We start from the raw sequence: 26,527 nt of genomic DNA on the forward strand, positions 1-26,527 counted from the left end.
CGCCTTCATATACTTAAGGTGTATTAAGGAGTTCTAGCCCCGGCTGAAACTGATATGACGTCACTATCACGTGATGCTTTTCCGCTATTGGAAACCGAAAATGTCCGTTTTATCGGCACTTTTTCCTCCCATTTCCAAGGTCATAATCATGAACAATTTGAGGCCCTCTGTGCTCTGACATCTGCATTCTCGCCAGATCTCTAGCGGAGGGAGGAGGCGGGTTCAAGGCCCGTGAACTTTTTGAGTCGGGCCCCCGAGCAATATTTGCTTTATCGTTTCGACAATCAATAGAAATACAGTGGCCATCGCTCATGAAATAATCACTGGTTATAAACAGCGCCGCAACTGGATGTTTTTCCTTTTTTTCAGACAGGGCAAGCACGCGTTTTGGCGCCCTCTTGTAATGTTGAGGGAGAGGTTAAAAGGTGAAATTTGCGCCCCTTCCGGAGTCAGGGGCATCAGATCCGCCTGCTCCCCCCTTTAGTTGCGGCCCTGGTTATAAGAATCAAATCGGCAATATGAAAGCCAAATGTTATTTTAACGTAGGAAAAAATCACATCGGTTATAAGAATCAGATTTCCGCTTATAAGAGTCGCGTTGCCGTCTGGCAGTCCAGTGTTTAGGGAACTAGCTTCTGACTGTGCAGGTTTGGGTTCGAATCCCTGTTCGGGCATGGATGTAACTAACGGATATCTACTGGATATCTACTAACACTAACAAATTCCCTTGAACAGATCTTACGGACTTCTTAGGAACGAGTGCAGGTTATTATTAAAAAATAATTAAAAAAAAAGCTGCCTCCCCTCCAGTGCCGTCTTAGTTCATCATGCCCCCCACCCCCCGGGAGAAGCGAGTTTTTTTCTGGAGTCTACTTGGCTGAAAATGCTTGCCTACAAAATTTACATGCTTACTTTCGAAAATTTCAATCACATCTCATTTTTATGGGAGGGCTCCCTTTTTCTGTTGGGTCCCCGGGCCGTGCCCGAGTGGGCACTACGCCTCCCCCCCCCCCCCCGCAAACAGTGACAGTGAGGATTACCGCTTTGTAGTAAAGTAAGCTTCCAAGAATGACGGAGAGGGTAGAGCTGCCACTAGGGAAAAGGAAGACAGGTATGGTATTCCGGGCGCTGGGCACCAGAGGGTACGCGAACTCACTCTTTTACTGCTAGTTGTACATTATACGGGGGCGGCAAAACGCGTGCTGGCGCCGGCTGACAAATTACCTAGTTGGGACCTTGATGACAGAAGTGACGAAGAAGATCTATTGATTATCAGCAAGAGGTTTATGGTGGGGGGGGGGGGGGGGATAGCCATCCGTAGCTACTACTACCACCCTTTGGGAAACATTTATGAGTTATGCGCTCTCTCTCGGACAATAGCACAGTTACTGTGTAACATTTTCGTCAGTCTACATCATAGTTTCCCAACCTTTTTGTCCCATCGCCCCCTTCTTCAGAAATTTTTTCTCCCATCGCCCCCAACGCAATCTAACCCATAGAGAATCATATGTATACGCGTAGCTCTTACTGCCCCCCGGAACATTCCATCGCTCCCAGGGGGCGTTAGCGCCCACGTTGGGAATCACTGGTCTACATCATAGTTTCCCAAACCCTTTTTTGTCCCATCACCTCCTTCTTCAGAAATTTTTTTCTCCCATCGCCCCCAACACAGTCTAACCCATAGAATCAAAGGTGTACGCAGAATTTTCGCGAGGGGGGGGGGGGGTGACTGCTGCGGGATGTGGGGTCATGGGCGTAGTGCGCCTTCTCGGGGCATATTTTTTCTTGGGGCACCTTGAAAGGGTTATTGTTATGCAAAATAAATTGAAATATTTTTTTGTGGGGACCCTAGAGAAATGCCCGGTTGCAACAACCTAGTTACGGGCCTGTGTGGGGGCCATAGCTGGCTGAGAGATTGTTATTAACTGTTGCTAGTTACATATGTACGTAAATTGACGCGACGGATTATTAATTTTGAGCGATATCTTGCCAATACTAGCGAGTGAGTTGCCAGAACCGTATATTAATAGGTTACAGTCTCTCTTCACGTTCTATAGTCAAGGTCTTCCAGAGGGCGCTTTCGTTCATGTGTGAACACGTGCAAAATTTGCTATTTTTCTTTGGTCTTGTTTACTTCCTCCTTGTTGATTCTTTATTTTATAGACAGAATGAATACTATTCACAGAACGGCGAATTTTTCTTTTTTCGACTCTTTTTTGTAAAAGTCCACAGCTGCAGTGGCGTCAGTGTTGGGAGAGGTTGAGCGTTTACAGTAAATTTCTAGCAAAGCACAGGGTCATAGTCTGAAGATATGTATTAAAGCAGTCCTAGAGCCCTCAGCAGGCATTGAGGACGTTCATCTGTATTGGGCACGGAGTTATGGGTCGTTCTTCTATGTCTATGATATATGTTAACGGAGACTCCTCGTTAGCGGACAAAATTTTCGGTCTATTGTCGGGAGGTTTTACTGTAAAATGCGACTTGAAAGCGCTTCTCAAAACAAATGTGCCTTTAAAAAAAATCCCTTAACGTTACAGTAGGATAACAACTTTACAGGGTGTTTCAAAAAGAATCATCCGATTAAAAAGAAATCATAACTATTCAGCTTTTAATCCGTTTTGATCGAATATTATAGGTAGAAAGAGAGAAATCTCGAGATTCACGCAGTTGCCAACATGTAGCGCTAACTATAACCACTAGAATAACGGCTGATGCCCTTATCAAGTCGCCTTAGCGCTAACGATCTTCTTTCGGCCGCCACTTCAGTGTTTGTCAATATGGCGACTGCACAACAGAAATCGTATTAGGTTTTAAGCTTCGCGAAATGTAAGTCCATAACAACAGTTCATCGTGCTTTTCATCGACGACACCCTGGTGATGAACTTCCTACCGCTCAGAGCATTAGGCGATAGTATAAACCAGCGGTTCCCAACCCTTTTTGACCCACGGAGCCCTTTCCGGTATATGATTTCTATGGCGGAGCCCCGTAGGCCTATTTTTTATCTATTCATCAAAGTTACTGACTTATTTTCGTTATTCAAAAATATTAATAATTTTGTTTTCAAATTTACTGGTATTTTTTTTATTTTTCTCGAGCGGCCGCGGAGCCCCTGGGAGTTCACACGAAGCACCGGTTGAAAAACCGCTGGTATAAACCATAGTTTCCCAACCTTTTTATCCCATCGCTCCTTTCTTCAGCAATTTTTTCCAACGCAATCCATAGGATCACGTTATATCCGGAACTTCTATCGCCCCCCCCCCCGGAGCATTCCGTCTCCCCCAGGGGGCGTTAACGTGATTTGGTGTAAACAATTCCGAGACGCCGGTTGTCTGTGTAAAGGGAAATTCCCCACTGGCCGTCCCCGCATGTCAGACGAAAATGTGGAGCGCATCCGACGGTTTCGCACGTAGTCAACAGAAATCCACTCGCAATGGATGCAAACATGCTCGCAAAAGTTTGGGACGAATTTGACTACCGTATAGACAAATCCCTTGCATCTCAAGGTGGACATATTGAGCACCTTTAATTTGGTTTGTAAAAAAACTTTTTGATTAGCCAAATAATATAAAATTAATCTTAAGAGAATGTTCAATATTTTTCGTAATATACGCATTTCAAATCGGGTAATTCTTTTTGTAACACCCTGTATGCTCCCTTTTAAATTAAAAAATTTCTACCAAAAACATTCCCATTTGGATAAACCCTGTTACACAATTGTTATATTATGGTATCATGTCCCTATATCGATCCCTATGACTCGTGGTCATCACCAAGCTGGCACATTTTTGTGTGATAATTATGGCCAATTATAATTAGCCATAGGTTAGCTATGGCAACCCTAACGATCAAAGGAATCTGAATGTCGATAGTTTAGTGATCGATATATAGGGAGGGCCCAGCGAAAGTCCGAATTTCGGACCTGCTAAGATATTGCTGATTGAAAATTTAATTGTCAGAATTCATAAAAGTTTTAATAAACTGTAAAAAGAATGTTTCGAATTTTTTTTCTCGAGTTTGTCCCTTTATATATGCTGTTCTTGAGACATTTTCAACGATTTTCGAACCAAAATATCTCCGCTGATATTGCAGTTAGAGAAATGGAATCACCTGTGACCAATGTAAATAAAAGAACTTTTAAAATTCAATAAAATAATGGGGGGAAAGTGAGGTACCCCCACGAGATACAACGCGATTCCACTGTAATTTTCACAGTAGTAAAGGAGAGTAGTCTATGGCAGGACTGGACAAATCCGATGCGCCATGGAGACTAAAAAATTGGTATTGGCGCCTAAAATTTTCTTTGGATAGTTACTGAATTGAAGGCTGAGAGCAGCAGAAAATATTTGGCCTTTACAGCAAGCAGCCTATCTACCAACATGACAGATGGTCACTATGGCCTGAAAAATTCAAAAGGACCATTATTTTGGACGTTTTTCTTCGGGTAAAAATTTTTTCTGGTGCCTTGAGTCTTTTTGTGGTTTGTCCAGCCCTGGTCTATGCAAAATAAAAATAGAGTATATATAATTGACTCTCCTGAATTTTTAGGTTCATCTGGGAGGGGGGGGGGCGCGTATTATACATATAAACTGACAAATCCGAATAAAATGCAAGAACAATTTTATTACACAAAGTTCATTTTAATCAATTACCTTTTTTTTTACACTAAGCATAACTTCGAAAATTTAAGCATCAACGTCAGAAGTCACTTTTTCAATAGTAATATTTGGCACCACGAGTTACAAAATTGTGCCTTCAGAATCGTTGTTTAAGTAAACTCTAAATCGGACATTCAATGCGTGTAACACAATGCGCTGACCACGTAATATATAAAAGCGTATTTCACCACACACTCAAAAAATGATGTGATTTTTTGAACAGTGTTCTTCAACCGCTATTCTGCGGCCCGGTGCCTCCCAGTCCGCGAAACATTCCGAACAACTCTTTTATAGACGCATTTGCATAATTTTAGATTTATTAATCGGCGTCTTTATTTATTTTGGTTAGGGGCCGTTCAAGTATTACGTCATCATCGATGGGGGGGGGGGAGGGGGTTTCCGATTTGCTGACTTTTGATGACAAGGGGGGGGGGGTTTGGATGATGCTTACGTCATCAACCACCATTTATGAAAATATGAGTTAGGATTCAGAGGGGCAAAGCTGATGACGAAATTGTGCTGACATTGGGGAGAGGGGGTCAAAAACGGCTAAAAATTTGCTTACGTAATACTTGAACGGCCCCTTATACCGACTCTACGTTGGTTTTTGACTTGACTTGTTTTACGTTCTTTGTACCAACCTATTTTAGGGATTACACTGATTTTTATTTTTGTCTCTTAGCCGGTCTGTTCTCACATTTATTTCCCTCATTTATTCATTCATTTTTTGCCGGTCCGCGAATTATTTCCCTCCCCTTCATTAATGTTTTCCGATCTGCAATTTATTTCTCTTATTTATTTATTTTTTGAAGGTTTCAGAATTTTTTCTCTCATTTATTTCTTTTTTCCCCGGTGTCCTAATTATTTCTCCAAATGAATAATTTTTTTCGGCAGTCCTATAATTCATTCTTCCATTTGTTTGTATTTTGCTGGTCTGCATATTATTTCTCCTATTTACTTATTTTTTGCCGGTCTGTAAATTATTTATCTTCCATTTATTTTTTAGCCAGTCCGTTATTTCTTCCGTTTATTTTTTGATCGGTCTGCAAACTGTTGCTCTCATTTGTTCATTTTTTTGCCGGTCCTCAAACTATTTCTCCAATTTATTGATTTTTTTTTTTCGCCGGTACCAATTATATTCGAATTATTTTTCCCATTTATCTAATTATTTCTACCGAAACTTTTTTTTGCCGACCACTAAATTATTTTTTTTATTCGGCTCCTTTTTTGCTGGTACGCGAACTATTTCTCCTATGCATTTACTTTTGTTGGCTCCCAAATTATCTTTGCCCATTTATGTGTTTATTTTTTTAGGGTTCTCCAATTATTTCTTCTAATAGTTTTTTGCCACAGGGCAAAATTATTTCTCCGATTTATCTTTTCGCTGGTAATTATTTCTCACATTTCCGCGATATTGTTAAACTATTTTCATCGGTCCGCAGTTGTATAAAAGTTGAAAAACACCGATTTAGAACCATAAAAAAAAGTAATTGAGTCACTGATTACTTTCACAACCTCTTCTTCATATTGGATTTTGCTCGCTCCGTCGAAGTGTTGGAGAATTCCGTCTCCTTCTTCAGAATGTCTAGAGTGGACTTGATTTTCTTTCCGACGACCTCCAGATCTACAGAGACGATCTCCATTGCAATTTGCGTTATGTCTGTGAATTCCATGTCCCTGAAGTAAAGTGCGACGTCGTCGCCGAACTCCACGATGGCCGACTGCATCTCGCGGCATCGCTCGTAGTACTCGTGATACGCGTCGTTCTTGGATACCTTGAAGAACTTCAAAGAAGCGTTGTAGTCGCAGATGAGCTCGACGAAATCTTTCAGGAAGAATAAACCGAGATCCTTGGACTCTTGGGCGTTACGTATCTTGGTGTTGTTCAAGAATCTCTCCACGACGGGGTCGTCGTTTTCGTACCCAAGGTTCTTGGCGTCGAAGATGAAACGTGACACTTCGCCTTGCATCACCTTGAAACTCCTACGGGCCTTGGACCAACGCAGTTTTAACATGACCGTGTTGCTTATGTCACGGTGGAAAGCTGGTACCAGTTTTTGTATCTTATCTTTCTTAAGTTTGTTTTCGTTGTACATGAAGACTACGGCAACGTCAGCGATCAGGCTGACTAATATCAGGGTAGAGAGGATCGTTTGGACGAAGAAGATCACAAACAGCAGCATCAAGGCTTTACATGCTGCGCTGACATACAGCACGTTTCTGGTGATATCGGTCATACTCTGGTAGAAAGCATTTTCATCGTGTAATTCCTGCAAGCTTTGTAGAAGACATACCCGTTCAGGGAGCCAAATTTCCTGGTAGAATTGCATGAATTGCCTTTTGTCATCGTTGACGGACTTCAAATATTTAGGAATATTACTCACGAGCTCAGTTATAAGAATCTCTTCGGGCTTCGGACCTGATTTCTATTGATACAAACACACAAATCATAAATATTATTTAAAAAACATCTCACATACATTTACAGTAGGGGAAAATTGGGGGTACTGGACAAAGGGGTGCTACCCTTTGCTGCCCCGCGATAAGAGGATGACGAAGGTAAAAGACACTAGATGGCGCTGTGATCTTTACTGTTTTTTAGGGGGGGGGGGTCTTTTCTAAATTAAATTTTTTATGTCTAAGAGGGGTCGTTCTTAAATTATCATTCGTCACAATGGCACGAAGAGGCCGGAAAACTTTTTTTTTACGTCGCATTAGGGTTCGTTCTTAAATGAAATTTTTTTATGTCACTAGATGACGTCAGGGATCTTTCCCAAATTAAATTTTTTAGTGGGGGTCGTTCTTAAATGAAATTTTTTAATGTCAATTTTCCCCAAGCATCCTAGAAAATTCCAATGTCATTAAATTATCGTTGTTTAACTTTCCCGTCGGGCTAAAAAATTTTTTTTAGAAAAAGTTTTCTTCGCACCACATTTTTTCGAGGGGTTCTTTCCTGTTAGCATTGCTGAACACAAATTAAATCCTTAAAAAATTTTCATTCTCACTAAGATATTTTTTTCAACACTGTAATAAAACAAAGGAGCAATAAAATACAGAGCCATTTTATGCGAATCAAGTTTTCAATTATTTACATTTAAGAGAGAAAAAAAAAAATATTGACATGAATGAAGAAAAAGAAAATATTTACAAATCGCTAACCATTGCCGATACCGTAGTGGCCATACGCATATGTCTACCGAAAATATACCTCTTGTCGTCACGGGGGCACAGCGACGTTTTTCGGAGGGCGACCGTTTGAAGCTTATGGTTTTCTGCGGAGATTTTTATTATTGTATTTTTCATGGAGGAGTGGTTGTGGAGGCAAGTCAGGTAGTCTCTATGTTTCAGCTCTTTTTGTTTACAATGGTACGACCCACCCCTTTCGCTGTCTTCTTTTCCGCGACTGCTGTTATCATGCTGTACATTTTTGCTCTTAGTCCCACGAATTCCACAACGGGCTCACCTCCATCCTCATCTTTCATTACGCCCACCACTTTCTTATTTTGCAGGCTGAACAGCGGATGATCACTGGGGTAGTTCGACGTATCGAATCTGTGGATTTCATCACGCATGTCACCGGTTTTGATTTGGTATAGGAAAGAGTCCGTCAGTATCTGTAAATAGAATTTGTACACCGGGTCCATATTTATTCTTCATAAAATTGTAGTGGAAATCTGCCATTATATGTTTGGACAGGTCCAAAATTGAAACACCGGTATATATTGGCCTGTCCAAGTGGATCTTCGTTTTTATCACCTTTATTACAGCTAGTTCACTGGTTATTATATTAAAGCATTCAAACGCGGGGGATGCGACTAGCTTCCTCACTCGTTTTTCGTTGTTGACGAGATGGATGTCGACGTGCGTACGAAAGTTTTCAAGTGATTTCCCATACACAGCATTATTGAGGAGCTTGTAGAAATCTTTTTCAAAAATCACACCGGGCTTGCTTCCTCTTTCCGGTGTTGAATGCTATGCGTGGGCGTATCCAGGGCTCCTGGGTGAACTTGATGGCGCGCCGAACACCCGTTAACTTCATCCCCAGCGAAGTATATAATTTGAGGCACCGGTAGTGAATCATATAAGCCTTTTTATCCATCAAGTTCGGAGAGAGTTTACGAGATGGTTTCTTGTGTTCACCGGGGTTTCTTATATATATGTACATATTTCTTATATGTTATTTCAATGTTCTCTGCTGCCAAGGGGAAGCAATTATGCTCATCGTGTAAATGCACCGGATATTCAAGATCTACTTCTAATATGTAGCCCTTTTTAGCATCGTCTGCGACATTCAAAAAGTCTATCTCTTCGAGTTCACTCGGAGATAACCATCTAAAGTCTCTCACCGGGAGGGGTTCCATCATGCATTTACCATACAAGTTATTCACATCATAGTACATTATGTACGTTGTTGGATCACTGGGGTTATAGCCGGCGACCAACGGGTTGTTGTCTCTCGCAAACCGTTTGGTGATCACAGACACGCCGCCTCTGATTCCTTTTTCCAGAAAAAGGTGCATATCCGGGTCTGTTATCAACTCCAGTTTCACACCGGTCATTTTCAAGCATGCGTTCCAGGCCAATCCAGGTGATGTGAATGTGTGGCACGGGTCTATTTTATAATTATCTTCGCAGAGTTTTCTGAATCTTTCAAAGACGTCACTCAGACGCAGCACGTCTGTTTTCACGTAGAGGTCGTGATATTCACCGAGATTTTTCAACTGTCCTCCAAACGGCTTGCGCATATGTATATTCTTCACGGGTAATATGTTGATCCCCCAGAGAGGTGTAAAAGGCCTCTCTTGGGAGCAGCACCGGATCTTCGAATTTTTGAAACGAGGGATAGCATCCCTTGCGTTCAAGCAGATAACTCTTGTCACCGAAGCATTTCCGCATGTTTATAAAATCACTGGGCTCCATAGTCTTCACCAGACAATCCAAAGATGCTGATAGGAACTGGTTTGAATCGAGAAATCGCAAGTGACCGAGAGAAAAAGAAATGAATTTTTCCATATTCCTACCGATCACCTGAATCTTGCGATCTGGGTACCGGCTTAGTCCCTGCATAAAAAAATGAGCGTCATAGTTCTGGAGGTTATGAAAAATAACCTGGATGTGTGTTCTCAAACGCAGCTGGAGATTGCACTTTTGATGGAGTGCCGCTCTAAATTTACCGGTGACGTGACAATGGTCACGCAGTCTGTCTAACCCGAGCTGCTCATTGCATACAATGCAGGTGGTCGGTTGCATGAAATTTCGGACGTCACTGCTAGTCATCTTGATTGCCACCGGGTTATTCAGTTTGCCTAATATAATTTCCTCTTCTTCGAGGAGACATCGAAAAAAAAACATCAACGCAGTCCTCGCCCCTGTACACCATGGGTTCCTTCACATATTCTCCATCGAGTCCCACAACGGCAAAAACGATGGAGACTTTTTCGGGTCGTGTGGGAGTACAAAGGGTCAGGTTCACACCCTTCCACCTTCTCCAAAATCGCTTCGAAGTCGGCGTAGATGACGTATGGCGCACGTAATTGATAGTGGTAGTTTTTATAAACCATAATATTAGTGTTTTCACTGAGACTTTTATGCTTGGTTGTATATTCGAGAAGGCGTGACTTGCTTTTTATCAAACAGCAATGCGACGTGGTGTCATTCCTAATCATTAAAGATTTATCGCTGTCTCCGACCGCTCCTCGCTGACCCTGAGGGGGAAGACTTCACTACCCACTACTAAGCCGAAAACGTTTATCCGCAATTTTCACTTTCTCGAACCATTCTATTTGTTTTAAAGTAACCGAGTATGAGTCCACTGGTATCGAGTTCATTCTCATACTGAATATAGTGACCGACTCTTTGAGGGTTATTTTGCACCGGGTGTAGAGCGGCCAACACAGACCAGAGAAAGCATTTGTTGTCGTCGTTTTTTATGTTGACAACAGGGGATGTACCACCTTCTGATTCTTAATAAGAATCCCCTTCTTAACTATGGATTTGATCTTTAGTTAGAATCGAGAGAGAACTTTGCTACCACATTTTTAACTAAGAATCGTTTTTGTTCCATAGTTAAGAATCGAGTTAAGAACCAAGGCTACCCACTTCTTATATATAACTTGATTCTTAGTAAATAATTTTTTTTTCTATATGCGAGATAACTTAAATTCTTTCTTTAATAGGTGGTTTTTATTTTTCATATTTTAAAAAATGGGAAAAAAATTAACAATGCATTTTTATTTCCAAATAAGGAATTCGTCAGACTTTTTGAGTTATCTGAAGGTTGTGTGGGAGAGTTGAAAACAGTGTTTGAGTCCATATACAGCACATATATGTTGATAATAGTGATAAAATATCGGATTATTTCAATAAAGTTTGATAAATTTTGCTACATTTGTCACATTTACCAGTGATTATGCATAATTCTCAAATTTTCAATCCATAAACATTATGATCGATGAGTCGTAAATACAATTTCTTTTCATATTATGGAAACTTGTAGATTTGAAATTTTTTATTAGTTTAAAACTTGAGAGAAAATTGAATTTCGCTCACAAAATATGTGAGACAAAGCTCTAATCGGCCGAAATATAATTGTACATAAATTAAAGATCATTATTAACCTGCTGCTGCGTTTGTTTTTTTCACATGCTTCGGTGTACGTGAAAAAGCCAACATCACCGAAGCGATGACCATTTTTAATATTGATGTATTATCTGATCACTATTATTGTTATTTGACCACGAAGCAGCAATGCAATACATGTACATCATCACGTTAAATTCCCCATGACAATTAATTTAAAGAAACATGAAGCATATTATAAAAATTATTGTTAGTCTTGTAATGTTAGCTTCACTTACATACATAATGTAAACACAACGATGACTCATTTATCGCATTAACCATGGTTTGACAATTATGCATAATGACCTACAAATGTGATAGATTCGCGGTATATGAGCAAAATTTATCAAACTTATCGAAATGGCCGGTGATTATTCATATAATAACAGCTCTTTATCACTTTCACCATAACATTATAGCGTAGCCCCTCTTCATGGAGGGTGGCAGGGATCCATCCCAGTGAACGTGAGATGAATCTTTGATTCGAATCATATCGGATGATTAAGTTTGGATATGTTTGTTTTTTACTGCAACATGATAAAAAAATATTATGTATTAATCTCATTTCTTCAAAACCGTATTCACATTTGCTGAAATAACCTCCGCCATTCTTTCAGGCTAGCCTCGCTCTAAAATTTCTTTTCCTCTCCATCTTGTTAGCTGGGCGCTGATTGGCCAATGGCGAAATTCCCCAAAACGGAAATTTATCGGCCTGTCCATCGTCACGTGACCTTAAGAATAACTTTTAACAATCACACCGTCGGTGCATTCGGAGCTCGATTCTTAACGTGATTCTTACGTATGGATGATTGATTATTAATAATCAGAAGGTGGTACACCCCCCAGCTTTCCTGCTGACTACCCCTTTCGGCAGCGGAATGTAAGAGGCTAGTGCTAGAGGATGGATGGCTAGAGGACGAGCACCCGATCGAGGACCCACCCATTTCCGCTACCTTCAAAATCCTCTGTGGCCTGCTTCATTTTTTCAAATGTCGATTGCAGTTGGTCGTCAATCTGATTTACTGTAAGAGTGGTGAGCGTTTTGGTGCGAAGGTGCCCGTTGCAGACCTCCTCTTCGCCATCACTCCCTCTACGGCTGAAAACAGCAGTCGCGACAATATTCCACTTCAATGACCTATGTGTGGCCATGTCCTCCCTCAGCAAACGCAAGAGCTCCTCTCTCACGCTGTCGAGGAAGGTGGTCATGTCGTGCTCGTTTCCGGGTTCGGGAATGAGTTCGTGCGAGCCCTCCTCCTCCTGGCCGAGCCCCTTGCTGCGGTGGCGCTCGGTGATGGCTCGGTCCTCCAGGCATCGGTGCTTGTCAGGGTCCCGGGTTCGAACCCTAAGGGTGGATATAGGTAAGATATTTTCCCTGACGAACTCGAGTCGACCACCGATAGACAGCGCCTTCACTTCCAACCTATCTCACTAATGGCAGTAAATTGCAATATAGCGATATGGCCAGAGTTGGTGTTTGGTGAAGTAGTAGGCATCGGTGGTCTCTGTCCGTTGCCTGGTGGCGCATGAGGTTGCTATTGCGGTGAAAAGCTGCACCGCACTCCATGCACTTGTGATGGGGTTCACCATGCGTCAACCTATGTTGGTTGAGATTCCGACGCAAGTCTCACAACTTCTCTAGTGTCAGAGAACCTCATCGTGGACTACAGTGGTGATGACGTTTTCATACAGCCTCTACATCGCGGGGACAATAAAACTTTTAAGTGCTCCGAAAACCCCCCCTCAAAATATCTTTTTCTGCTACCGAAACACTCTTCTGGAGTGAGCACGACAAACTGCTTCATACCGTGGTCATTGAGTTCGTGCAGAAAACGCTTTGCGTTCAATATAATTCATAAATATAAAGTTTATTATTTAATTATAGAAGTTACCTCTTCATCACATTGCTTTTCACTCACATAAGTTTTTCACTTACAAAATAGGATGGGAGAGTTTTGGACAAGCACGGTAAAAACCACGGTAAATACCGTGGTTTTTACCGAACTGTCCAAAACCTTGCCAACCCTGGTGTCATGGCATGAAAAAGGTTGAAAATTGCTGCCCCAAGAAATCGAGCTGGACACATTAATTATCTAATATAATCAAAATTACCATCATAATCTTTTCATAAACCGTCTTTTGAGGACGGCTTGCAGCTGGCTCCTCCTTAACAAATAAAAGAAATATATATAATCATTATATATACCATATTATATATATAAGCATACCAAAACATTACTGAAATACATCGGATAATGATAAGAGATCAAAATGAAAAAAAAGACATTTGCCCCTCCCCCCCCATGCAGCTGACACTCCAACTGGACCAAATTAATAACATAATTTATTTGTCCCCAGTCAATTACGATAATACTATACAAATTAGAGTTTACAATTTAATTACATATTTTACAATATTTGAAAGAAAATGCAAAAAGAAAGGAAACATGTTTGAGAGAATGGAAAAAATCAAGGTAGAAAAAAATAACAGTTAATTCATAATGTGATTGTATGTCCCTCAAAGAGAGAAGAGGGAAATCACGTGATCCAAAAAGCCTCATTGAGAAGAAAATCCGGACAGAGCCGGGTATATTATAGCTAGTTATATATAATTATAATGATCACAATGCCAATGATTTTTTTCATCTATGTTAGAAAACTTACCCTCCCCATTGGTTTAACAGACAACAAAAATAAAATAAGTAAATGTAAGTATTGAAGACAACACACTTTATACTTGGGAGAACAGAACCTACTCTGAAATGTTTTTTTCTTAACCAGGTAACATATTCTCCATTAATTCCAAATGTTGCATTCAATAAAAACATTCTATGTATAGTGGTTGACGTGTGAAGAGTAATATTCGATGAGGCGGGGAATTTTAACATAGTGTCTATGGGAATGAATGGCAGTCTCTATGGGAGAAATTTTGATGCTGGAGGATTTAATCCGTTTTAAGCGGGGCCAACTATATTTTAAAAAAAACGAAATAAACATACTTTTGAGTCATTCTGAGATCTTGAACTTTTCGAGCCCATCTTGTCACTGCTTCTACCTGATGTAGATCTATCTGGACAAAAATAGCGATTAGCAAGATTATAATTAGTAATAAAAAAAATAGCAATTAAATTACTCTTGCAGTAAGTACTAGAAGAAAAATACGAATCACAAAACAATGTTTTTACAAAATCTATTGGAATTTTCCTGAGACGATTTTCAACAAGATTCTCAATACGGTAAACTCTCGATTGTTACACTACGTGTAAAAAAAACTTTTTCTTTGTTCCAAGGTAGAAGTTGTGATTTCTGTGTTTGCTTAGCCGGAATATATATATGGAAAAAATAATATTGTTTATCCCCTAAAACTCTGGTTTTGATGGTGAGGGGATCGATATTTGTGAATAAGCCATCTTATACCATTTGCTGATTGGGCAACTGGAATATTGAAAACGGCAAAAAGAAAAAAGAACTTTTTTGCGCACTGATAATACTTTTAAAAACTGTAAATAACTGTTAGAATATGTCACGCATCCAGGAATTTCACACAAAATAAAATTTGAGTTAAAATAAAAATTTCAAATTAAAAAAAAAATTCATGGTTATTTTTCAAACCTTTAGAGAGAGAGAGATGGCTTTTTCTCAGCCCAACATATAAAGGAAACATTTATTTTCTGGATATTATGCTGAGGTGAACTCAGTAAGTCATCTTGTCTCGCCGGAACTCGAACCCAGACCCTCTTGCATACCGGGCAAGCATGCTACTATCTACACCACTGGAAACACGGCCCTGCCTTCCTTTTTTCACGCACTGTGGCGTGAGGCGCTGAAGTAGAGACAATAGCCTCTAACTTCGAGAATTTTTTTTTAGTCTGTTCACATCAGGGTTAATTAATGTTTAAACCACGTTGGTTTAAACCATGGTTTTAACCAAGTAGTTTTTTCAAAAAATCTAATAAAAGTGGCCTAAATATCACATTTTTGACCCCCCTTGTCAGCAAAATTTCGTCATTTCGTCATCAGCTCTGCCCCTCTGAATCCTAATGCATATTGGTGGGATCAGAGACGTATACGGGGGGGGGGGCATAGAGGGGCTCGTGCCCCCCCCCCATCCCGACGATCAAAAATTTATTTTTTTAATCCAAAATTTTTTTTTATTTGAAATTTCGTTGACCTTTATATGTTATAATCAATTTCTGTAAATTTCAATGTTATTTGAAGGCTATGAACTCAAAATTTATCTTTAATAAATTCATTGCGACCCACCCTTTAAGCCATATAATGATAAATCCCATAGACCCATGGACCAAATATGACCCTGGGGGTTATCTGATGCGGCCTGCCTTCCTCAAACCTAATTTTGTAAAAAAGAACTAAGCGGCACATTTTCACAGATCACTTAAAGTGTCCAGTGGTGCAATTTCAGAACGTTTAAGCGGCCCGTATCACATTTTCAGATCACTTAAATGACCCGGGACACAGTTCCAGAACATTTAAGTGATCCGTGACACATTTAGAGATCCCTTGAGTGACATGTGACGTAGTTTTAGAGCACTTAAGTGACCCCCAGTGCGGTTCTACACATCACTCAAGTTACATTCTCAGATTATTTAAGTGATCCGCGCGGCATATAATTACGGATCACTTGAGTGATGCGTAGCACAGTTCCAGAGCACTTAAGCGGCCCGGACACATTTCCAGATCTCTTGGATCCGCGAAACATTTAGAGATCACTAAAGTGGCTCTGTAGGGCTCTGTATCAGTGGCTCTGTATCAATGAGTGGGGAGGATGTTACTTCAAGTGCCCACAAACTATCGAAAGGTTCTTTTTCCGTTTTTGGCGCACCGAATATGATGCTATTAAGAATATTTCATATCTTCATAAAGAGGGGGTTTGTTAACGTAAGCATCGTCCAAACCCCCCCCCTCCCTCCTTGTCATCAAAAGTCAGCAAATCGTAAACCCCCCCCCCCCAATGCTGACGTAATACTTGAATGACCCCTAATCCAATGGTAAATGACGAATTCACGAATATCGACCCCCACCACCACAAAAACAAAATTTAAAGCCAAAAATGGCTGTATTCAGTCTTGGATAATGTGGATAATTCTAACCATTGGATAATGTGGTCCGTTAAGTAAGAACAGAAATCGTGTTATACAGTGTTATCCACCACATCCCCGCTACATTACACTTGTGCGTAAAATCAATCGGAAAATAGTCCAAAAAATCTAGTATATGTGGAGAAATGGAAATATAATTACAAATAAGATTTTTTTTTCATAATTTTGTATCATTCTAATTTTCCCTAGGCCTACACAGTCAAACTGGTCTACACCGACCTCGATTGTAAAAAAGAAAATATCGGTTATAACGTCCATAATTTTCGGGATCTGCGGATTCATATGTAGAATAATTTTAATGAAACTTTTGCTTATAATGTCGATGGAAACGTACCGACCTCGGATACTACGACACATTTTCCGTCAGTTTGCTTCCGTTTCCCAAGAAATTCTTTTAACGAAGTCCCGTTTTTCTGGCGAAAATTGCTTTAATTTATATACTAAAATTAGGGATGGAAATAATTAGCGTAATTTTTATAAATTATATTATAAGAATTCCCCCCCCCCCCATGAAATATTTTTCAATTCCATGCAGCCTTGCTATAGAAATTTACATCCAGCCAAAGACCATTTATAGGCATAATTCCATCGACAATTGGCAGCATTTTCGGCAAAAAAGGCGATTTGTTTTTAAAGTGTATATGACCCCGATTTCGAGTATTTTTCTCAATAAAATATGCTCACGCCGATCAATGTGAAGTAATTTAATTTTCGTTGCATCTGATTATGTTTTTCACGTTTAAAATGTCTTTGAAAACGCTCACCTCAGTTATAACGAGAAAATGTCAAAGAATCTTCGATGTCGCGTTATAACCGGGTGTTTGACTATATTTTTATTTCGCTAGTCCTAGTACAGTCATATTCCGGGGGATGGGGGAAGAAATATTCAATAGGAAAAAAAAAGTAAATTTTTGACCACTAGGTGAAAAAAGTGGAACTTTTTATCGCAGTTATCTTCCCCCGCCCCGGGGTCATTCAAGTATTACGTCAGCATCGAGTGGGGAGGGGGTTTCGGATACAAGAGGGGAGGGGGGGGGGGTTGAAGGTTGTTTACGTCATCAACCACCCCGTCTTGAAGATATGAAATATTCTAAGCTGCTGACGAAATTTTGCTAACGGGGGGAAGGAAGGGTCAGTGTTTTGCTGACGGGGGTGGGGTCAGAAATGACTGAAAATTAGCTTACGTAATACTCGAATGCCCCCCGGTCTGAATAACGTATATACCAAGTTTAAATGAAATACGTCCACCACACCGGGCGCTACATAGGTCGTTATAGTGTCAATGTACACCACTCAGCATAATTATACTAACACTACTCCGACTTACATAGCTCCCGTTGTGGGGTAGTACTTTATTTAAATTTAGTATATACATTATGTAGACCAGGGGGGGGGGGAGATAATTGCGATAAAATACATCGCTTTTTCACCTGGTGATCTAAATTTGAACTGTTGGTTTTTATTGACTTTTCTTTTCCCCATTCCCAATATATCCCTGAGCTGGACAAATCCCAGGCACCAGATCACCATGGTGACTAAAAATGTTTTTATTGGCGCTTAAAATATTATTTGTGTAGTTTCTAAATTGCAGGTTGAGAGCAGCATTAAAACCATTTCCTGGCACCTATATATTTTTTGCGATTTGGAATGATATATCTTGAGACATTTTGTATATCAAGTTTCATCAAAATAACTCCATCAGAATAGGTGCCGCATACGGCCGAGTAATCAGTTTATTTATTACCACCCTGTATATTTCCACTCGTTGAACAACAACTCTCAGGAGTTGTGCAATTTGAACGCATCCAGAAGAGGAACACTCAGCGAAACCGCGAGTGTCTTTAATCAATACACATAATCTTCAAAATCATAGTGTCAAATCTCATTCTTATGGAAGCTCTTGGATCGAACATTTTCGAAGATAAGGCCAAGCTCGTTACAAGAGGTCAGAAGGTTATCTGTCGGACAGGAACTGCTCAAGAGAGGACGAAGTCCTGAAGATGATTTTGTGATAGTATTTCTTTGTGATAGTAAACAAGTAAAATTAAACATCGCTTGTAAATGCCGTTTGGCGTCCCGTGAAAAAAAACCCAGTGATATCTCTCCAGTTAAGCGTCGTACCAGTGCAAGGGAACAAGGAAAACGAACACATAAGTGAGAGAGGCGTATAAGTGAATAACATTATTATCCTATATCTTTGACTGGGAGTGCAGAAAATCGTCTTATAACCAGTGCCGACTTAACGCATGGGCCCACCTGGGCATGGCCGGGGTCCTCAAGAGAAGAGAGGCCTCACTAAAATTAGATCCGGTTGAAATTTTCTACGATTTACCAGGTTGCGCCTCCGGAAAACCACTTGGCTTGATAGTCTTAAGACAGCCGCTGTGGTGGTCGAGTGGTCATAGTGACGGACTCGCATCGCGGGGACCCGGGTTCGAGCCTCACCTCAGTGGTGGTCGGCTGAAGTTGGTTTTCTGTGGTTCCAACTTCAAGGCGCAAATGTGAGCCGATCTTCCCGTTAAAAAGTCTCGTCACAGAGAGCAACAGTCCTACAAACAGTACAGATATTCAGTCATTACACTTCACTCACTTCACTTCTGAGATATAGATGGCAGCACTAAAAATCATACACACAACACTAGATACGCACTCAGACTGTTAGGTACACATACTTACACTTCTGGCACAACACAGTAAATTGCTCATGGCGATAGACCTGAGTTCTGCTCGGCTTGAAAAAAAAGAAAGTCTTAAGACGGTCCTGCTTATAACTGACAGAAACATGTAAGTGAGAGATCACTGTATAAAAAAAAATGTCCGTCTAAATTATAAAGGGCAAGGTGGCAAAAATCAGAACGTACAGAAAATAGGTACAAACAACATTGCCGTTAGGTCACTAATAATAAAGACACATAGATATATTTTCAGTTCAGCTCTCCAAGCATGTCTCGGAGAACTCCATCAGGGACTCCAGAAGTGGCGTAATGGGCCGAAATATCGGAAGTGAGGGTGGGGCGGTGTGAAACCAGAAATTCCAGAAAGCGAACACATAACACACGGGAAAATACAGTGAAATTCTCAACAACGACCACTGACAGGACCGAGCAAATGTGGTCGTTATTGGGAGGTTTTTGTTGTTATAAGAGAGGTTCAGTATAAAATACCAGAATTAAGATAGAAATTTAGAATCAAGGAGAGGAAAACCCCAAAATTAATGGAAATTCAGGATTAATGAAAGAAATAATTCTAGAATCGATTGAAATTCAGAATTAATGAGAGAAATAATTCTAGAATTGATGAACATTCCAGAATCAAATCAACAGAATCTCAAACACCTTGCTTACTACGACTTTTCTTTTTTTAATGTACATACGGGGGGGGGGGGGGGGTGTTGTTTTGAAGTGGCGGCAAACTCATTGGGGTGATATCAGGCATCCAGAGGAACAAAAATTTCCACAGGACATGGTATAGTCAATCACGTTCAGTCGATGAAAATCGCAAAAATACATGCTACATATCCGCGTCCAGTGGACGCGTGGTAACTTTTGTTTGGCCTCCACGCTCCCCGGACCTCAATCCCTTGGACATTTTCTTTTGGAGACAGCTTAAATCACTCGTGCCTTTCATTCTTCTTTTTTCCGTAAGGGGCCATGCAAGTATTACGTCATCATTTATGGGGAGGGTTTTCGATTTGCTGGAAGGGGGTTTGGATTAAGACGCCTTCATCTATATATATAAAATTGATTTTCTGTGTGTGTGTGTGTGTGTGTGTATGTTCTCTATACAAATCTACAATTTTAGTTCGATCGTCGCCAAATTTTGCATATATACCAAATGGGACCCGACTTGAACGATAGGCTACTTTAAAATTTCATCAGACCAGGGCAAATGCCCCAAATGGGCAAAAAACTGTCCGGCAACAATTGTTTTTGGGCCTCAACAATCACTTTCCGAACGTTTACTTTGGTTACCGTGGTTCTCTAGCGATGAGTTTCAGACGTGTTTATGTCTTTACAATGGTTTGTCACTTCTTTAATGCTGCCAGTTATGTATAATAGTTTATGCCTTTATAATGGTTTGCCACATTTTCAATACTCTCAGTAATGAGGGTTTTTGAATAGACGTCATAATCATCACCATCATCGCTTTGAGGGTCAGGAAAAGGGTGATCCTCATAGAAATCAGTATTAAAATTGCCGATTTAACTGCATAAATACGGAAATTTAGTGGGGGGGGGGCCCCGTAAAGTGCATCGAAAAAATTCCACAGCTTTAATTAAGCATTTTTGGAAGCTCAAACAGGCAGAAATAGATAACTTGAAGTTCAGGGGGAGGGAATCGAAATACCTAACACCCATAAAAAAAAGGGGGGGGGACTATTCATTTCTACGTTTCTTTAGACTTGTTTATTTCATGAGTCGCGCAGGACGTCGCCATATTGGTTAACTTAGACACGGTTTGCATGTCCCTCAAAGAAAGAGGGAGATATCGCATGATCCAAAAAGCCTCATTGAAGAAAACCCGGGCAGCGCCGGGTATTGTAGCTAGTATACTATATTATTAAGGAGTTCTAGTTTGGATAATGTTTACGTCATCAACCACCCTTTATGAATGTATGAGTTGGGATTCAGAGGGGCAGAGCTGATGACGAAATTTTGCTGACAAGGGGGGAGGGGGTCAAAAATGGCTAAAAATTTGCTTACGTAATATTTGAACGCCCCTAACTGCTAATCACGATTTTACTGTGCTCCACTAATCACGAATCGTTAGCGAGCTCAAACGAGAGTACATAAATTCAGATAAATCACTATAGGCCACTCCATTGGCCCGCTTGTTAAGTGCGGTAGAACGGCGAACGTGCCGCGGAACCGCCGTAAAACGTTTTATTCAGGTCAGGTCAGATAACGCGTTGATCCTAACAGCGTACTAAACAATGGCTACTTTCAGCAGTATCCTGAACAACTGCTGCTTCCATTTTACGTATATTTCTCAAAATGCTAAGGTCTGGGACATGCTCATCCAGGAGTACGAAGAAAAAGCGGATAGGGAAGCCAACTTCAGGAAGCTAAGCCTACTAGCAGCAGAAGCCGATGTCCTGATCAAAGACCATGCCAAGGAAATTCTGGAATTCCCAACAATTGGTAACGTCTGTAAAGCCGACAACAAATTACGGCAAATATTCCAGATAACCGAGAAACACTTTGCGGGGCGCCAAGAAGTACTGAAAAACAGGTCCAACACAGGAAACACATCCTGGAGATAACATTCACCATGGCTGACTTGACAGTGTTGTAACAAAGCCGAAGGAACAAGTGGTGGATATGACTCCGGAGAAAAATCCGAGACAGCACTCAGCTAAACCGCTGTTCACTCAATTTTTGTTCCTTTTGATGCCTAATATCACCCCCCCCCCCTGAGTTGTCAATTCAAGGAAACACACTATATTGAATATTTTTTCACTTTTCCGAAAGTGTACCCCCCCCCCCTCCTCAAACAGCGGATCCCAGTGCTACCGCACCTATTGCACACACTTCAGAGCGGCTCTGGCATGTAGAATTATATAAAGCCGTGCTATAAGGGGTCATTCAAGTATTACGTCAGCATCGACGGGGGGGGGGGGGGGGGTTCGGATTTGTTGACTTTTTATGACAAGTGGGGGGGAGGGGGTTTGAAGGTTGTTTACATCATCATATCAATCACCCCTTCTTGAAGATATGAAATATTCTAAGCTGCTGACGAAATTTTGCTGACAGGGTTGGGGGGGGGGGTGCAGTGTTTTGCTGACAAGGGGGGGGGTCAAAAATGGCTGAAAATCTGCTTACGTAATACTTGAATGGCCCCTTACTGAAATTAAGTATTAAAATCATTTTCCCAATCCTATGTGAATTATATTATGATAATATTATGACTTTAAATATTGCCATTTTTTACCATCTCCCCCCATAGAATTAAATTAAATCTGCTTCTATGTGCAATGGTGCTTCATTTTCTGCTTTTGACGTTTTTGGCATAATTTTTGGTGACAATTGGCGATTTCCCCGTATTTTTATCAGGGAAATATGATCAGCCCACATATATGCAATTGTTATTCATTAATTCAGCAGTTTAAAATATTTTGAAGCAATATCTTGAGCGCAGCGTTTTACAGCCAGATTTTACGCAACACCTTCTTAAAATCATACCTCAGATATGGGTGGCCATATGTTCTGTTTTCAACATTGTCTCGTAATCATTGTATCATTGTTGCTCTACACACGGGGACAAAAATTGATGGAAGAAATTCAAGCATTTATAAGCACTTGAAAATTGTTATTTTTTTTTCAAGGACTGCAATGATTCTCAAGGACTTTTAAACTTTTTTTTCTCAAGGACACTGTACCAACCATGTATCGCTAAATGATAAATTATAGTACTAAATGCTTAATTTTTTATTGCTAAATGCTGCAAGGACTGTACGAACCATGTGAAATGTGGTTCGAAGCGTTTTGAAAAAAAAATTCCACATGTGTTGTACCAAGTCTTTTTGTTTAACACTTTTTTTCAAGCTGGGACAGCCAGATTTTGGGGTTTTGCTACAAACAATGATTTAAAAAAAAAAAATGTATACCATCTGAAGCAAATTAAGAAATGTCATATGGCAGAGAATTAAATGAAATACTAGAAAAAAATTGTAATTACTACCTTTGACCTCTGAAGACCGGACCTTCCCATCTCAGAGATATTGAAGAATTCCCGGAGGATGGGTGTATTCGGGTCTTCATGCTGTAGCCACTGATAGGATAGGAAACGTTTTAATGTTGCCTGGCAAAGTGGAGAGGGAGTATAAAATGGGAGGAGAAAAAATGGAATGTTTTGGTCATTTTTCATTATACAGTGTAGTTAAAGTTCTCGTAAAACGAGTAGTTTTTCTCGAAAACTGCATAAACTTTTAGGATATCTTAATGACACAATGGGAGGCAGATGGAGGAAGAAAAACTGAAATTTAGAATTAATGGAAGAAAAACTGAAATTTAGAATTAATGGAAGAAAAACTGAAAATGAAAAATTCAATATTGGAAGAAAAGCTGAAATTTCAGAATTATATAATGAAAAATTCAATAATGGAAGAAAAACTGAAATTTCAGAATTATATAATGAAAAATTCAATAATGGAAGAAAAGCTGAAATTTCAGAATTATATAATGAAAAATTCAATAATGGAAGAAAAACTGAAATTTCAGAATTATATAGTGGAAAATTCAATAATGGAAGAAAAGCTGAAATTTCAGAATTATATAATGAAAAATTCAATAATGGAAGAAAAACTGAAATTTCAGAATTATATAATGAAAAATTCAATAATTGAAGAAAATTTCGAATCAGTGAGAAAAATACCATAACAATTGATGAAAATTCATAATGAAAGAAAGCCTTGATAGTTGAAGAAACTTCAGAACTAATGAAAGAAAAATTCGATAATTGATGAAAAAGTTCAGGATTGAAAATATAAATATTTTCATAATTGATGAAAATTCAAAATCAATGAAGGAAAAATTCGGCGTTGAAAATAATCCAGGATTTATGAGGAAAAAAAAACAAAACGCGACAGTTGAAGAATTAACGAAAGGAAAAACTACATCATTAATGAAAATTTAGAGCGATGAAAGCAAAATTTGATAATGGATATCAGAATTATTGAAAGAAATAATTCGTTAGTGAAGAAAATTCAGAATTCGTGAAAAAAATAATTCGATAATTGAAGATAATCCGAATTATTGAAATCAAGAAAATTTCGACAATTGATGGGAATTGAGAATTCACGAAAAGTAGGAAATAATGAAACAAAAATTTTCGAGAACCGACGAAAAATTTGGAATTGATGAAAAAATTCAGAATCAATCAACAAAGTAAATAATTTCATAATTAATGAAAATTTACAATACGCGAAACAATTTCTTTGTGGGTGTTCCTTAAAACAGTCGAGACCGCAAATGAGGGCGAAGGGGCTGTTATTGAAATTAAAAAAAAACTAATTATTTAGCTAAATAAAAAACGGGTTATACTGTACGTGGGAATTAATTGAAATATCCAGTAACTTCGGGGTCTCGTTGCCATTATAACCGTTTATACAGTAACAAATAACACTGCTCAGAAATTTCCAGAACTTTTCAGTTCTCCGTATTTTTATAGACATGCGCAAGAAGAATTAAAAGAATAAGAGTCATTTAATATAAAACTTATAGTTTTTACCTTTTTGTGATTTGCACAATCAGATGACTTAACTAAGTTAGACGCAAAGAACTAAATTATCTACTATCATCAAGCACGTGCCACTTCACCAAGCCTCGTTTCTTCGGACTCAAAGCTTTGTTCGGACTGTTTAGCGGCAAGCGCTTTGGTTTAGCGCCAAGATAAGTTTAGTGAAGAGGTTGCAATAATTTTGAAAAGTCGCCAACCAAAAATTCTGGGGAAAAAAAGAAATGGTCTTTTTTTTTTGTCTGGCTTTGGCGACTTGGCGTCGATATTTTATCACTATGTTTTTCTCGTTTTTTTTTTCCTCCCACGAGTTATTTATCGCGAAAGCGGGAAAAATAGAAGGGAAATATCCCAGGCCTGATCCAACATAATAACCAGCCATCTTCAACCTGTTGCTTGCGGAAAGCACCGAGAGTGCTAAATGGTTATCAAAGATTTCGTGCTTGTGAGCACTTACTTGATCAGCTCTTCAATCAAATACCCCTGTAAAAATTGCATTCAAGAATTACACTTAAGGAGGGTGGTGTGCACGCAAATTTTCCAAAAAACCATTTTCGAATTTTCAAATAAATGTATATATATACACTGAAGAGCCAGAAAAAGTCAGTGTATATATTGTTGGTTGTGGGCCACCAACCATATATACACGGGGGGGTTAATATATAGTTATGGGGTTGTGGTTATGTATTGTTCAGTGGGCCACAGCAAACATTCATTTGTATTCATTTTAACAACGAATAAAATCCAGCGCCCCCACGCAATAATTACTCGGGACCGAATTCTAAGATTTTTATGGGGCCCCCAGACTGGATATATCTTGAGCTTCCGCTATCGGAAATTTTCAATTTTAAAGCAGCGAGAAAGCAATAAGGTCCATCAAGGGCCCCTGGAAACGAAACCTTTTAACTTCCCCCGTGAAGGTATATGTGCAATGCCCCTCCCCCAGGTACGCCGACTGATCGTCTCGTATATATGTAACTCATGCGTAACATGAGCGATAGCATTCACCCGCGTGTTATTCGATCGGCCGTTTAACAGTCGCTCCGTGAATACGGCCATCAAGCGCGTATATGGCAGAGAAAAAGTGCGTTGCATGTTTTTTTAGAAATTATTGGAGGGGGAACTCAGGCCCCCCCTCCCTTATCAAATTTATTGAGGGGAGGGGGTGGCAAAGGGCCTCAGCCCTTAGGTTTTGGCGCCTATGGGTCCACAAAACATAGTTATATCGAGGTTTCGCTGTACTTAATATGTCCCATCTAAGCATCTGGGGAAATCCTGATGCCCCTCTTGATGCAGACACCCCTCACATGCTTGAACAGGGCCCCCAGATCAATAATTTTCACGGGCCCTTTATAGTGTGAAAAAACAAAAAAATGATGAGATTCGTCTCGGGCTTCAGGGATAGAGTCCTGTTAGCTCCCACTTTTGTAGGGGTCATGGACGGGGGGGGGGGGGAGGAAGAGTTCATGCAGTTCTACCTTCCCACAATAACCAAAAATTTTAAAAAATTTAAAAAAACAAACCAAAATATTGAAAAAACATGTTGGATTATTCGACCGACGTTATCCATATGGTGAAATAATAATTATTTTAAATTATTATTTCCTCTGATAATAATATTATAATTTATCCCATGAATTTTTTGAAATTGCTTTCAATTAAATATGAATCCCCCCAGCAGTTCTGGAAATATTTTTCATTAACACTAGAACCGCGGAGTGAGTCAATTTGATCCAAATCAAACTTCGTTTGTGCTAACGGTAAAAAAATTCCATGACATTTCATGATGTCATATTAATTCATGGAAATTTTAGTTTCTTCACATATTTTGTATTCCAGAACTATAAGTATTGTACTTAAAGTAGCCCCTTTCTATAAAATGCATTTGTAAAGAAGATAG

General features: G+C 39.7%; 1 protein-coding gene across 4 annotated transcripts; it reads right to left on the reverse strand.

Moving 5' to 3' along the window:
* Positions 1-4,600: 4,600 nt before the first annotated feature.
* LOC149089834 (uncharacterized) lies at positions 4,601-24,768 on the reverse strand. Of its 4 annotated transcripts, none has more exons than XM_089250292.1 (5): positions 24,622-24,768; positions 19,070-19,124; positions 14,273-14,339; positions 13,386-13,439; positions 4,601-7,081 (listed from the first exon to the last, which is right to left on the reverse strand). In XM_089250292.1, the coding sequence occupies exons 3-5, from the start codon at positions 14,309-14,311 to the stop codon at positions 6,164-6,166; spliced, it is 1,011 nt and encodes a 336-aa protein (XP_089106418.1). In that variant the 5' UTR covers positions 14,312-14,339; positions 19,070-19,124; positions 24,622-24,768; the 3' UTR covers positions 4,601-6,163. The 4 variants fall into 4 exon arrangements, with proteins under 4 accessions (XP_089106418.1, XP_089106426.1, XP_089106409.1 ...); XM_089250300.1 differs by having other exon boundaries at positions 14,273-14,343; XM_089250283.1 differs by lacking the exon at positions 19,070-19,124.
* Between the last annotated feature and the right edge of the window lie 1,759 nt (positions 24,769-26,527).

The sequence above is a fragment of the Pholcus phalangioides genome, unplaced genomic scaffold (genome assembly GCF_987345545.1).
Source record: "Pholcus phalangioides strain wild (caught in Gottingen) unplaced genomic scaffold, Ppha-v1.0 ptg000001l_1, whole genome shotgun sequence".
NCBI lineage: Eukaryota > Metazoa > Arthropoda > Arachnida > Araneae > Pholcidae > Pholcus > Pholcus phalangioides.

Bases quoted from the DNA above. Each gene is read 5' to 3' on its own strand.
- LOC149089834 (XM_089250283.1), bottom strand. From the start codon at position 14,311: ATGGGCTCGAAAAGTTCAAGATCTCAGAATGACTCAAAA. The intron at 13,440-14,272 runs GTATGTTTATTT...TTATTTGTTAAG, and splicing joins GATCTCAGAATGACTCAAAA to GAGGAGCCAGCTGCAAGCCG. The intron at 7,082-13,385 runs GTAATTTTGATT...TTGTATCAATAG, and splicing joins TTTATGAAAAGATTATGATG to AAATCAGGTCCGAAGCCCGA.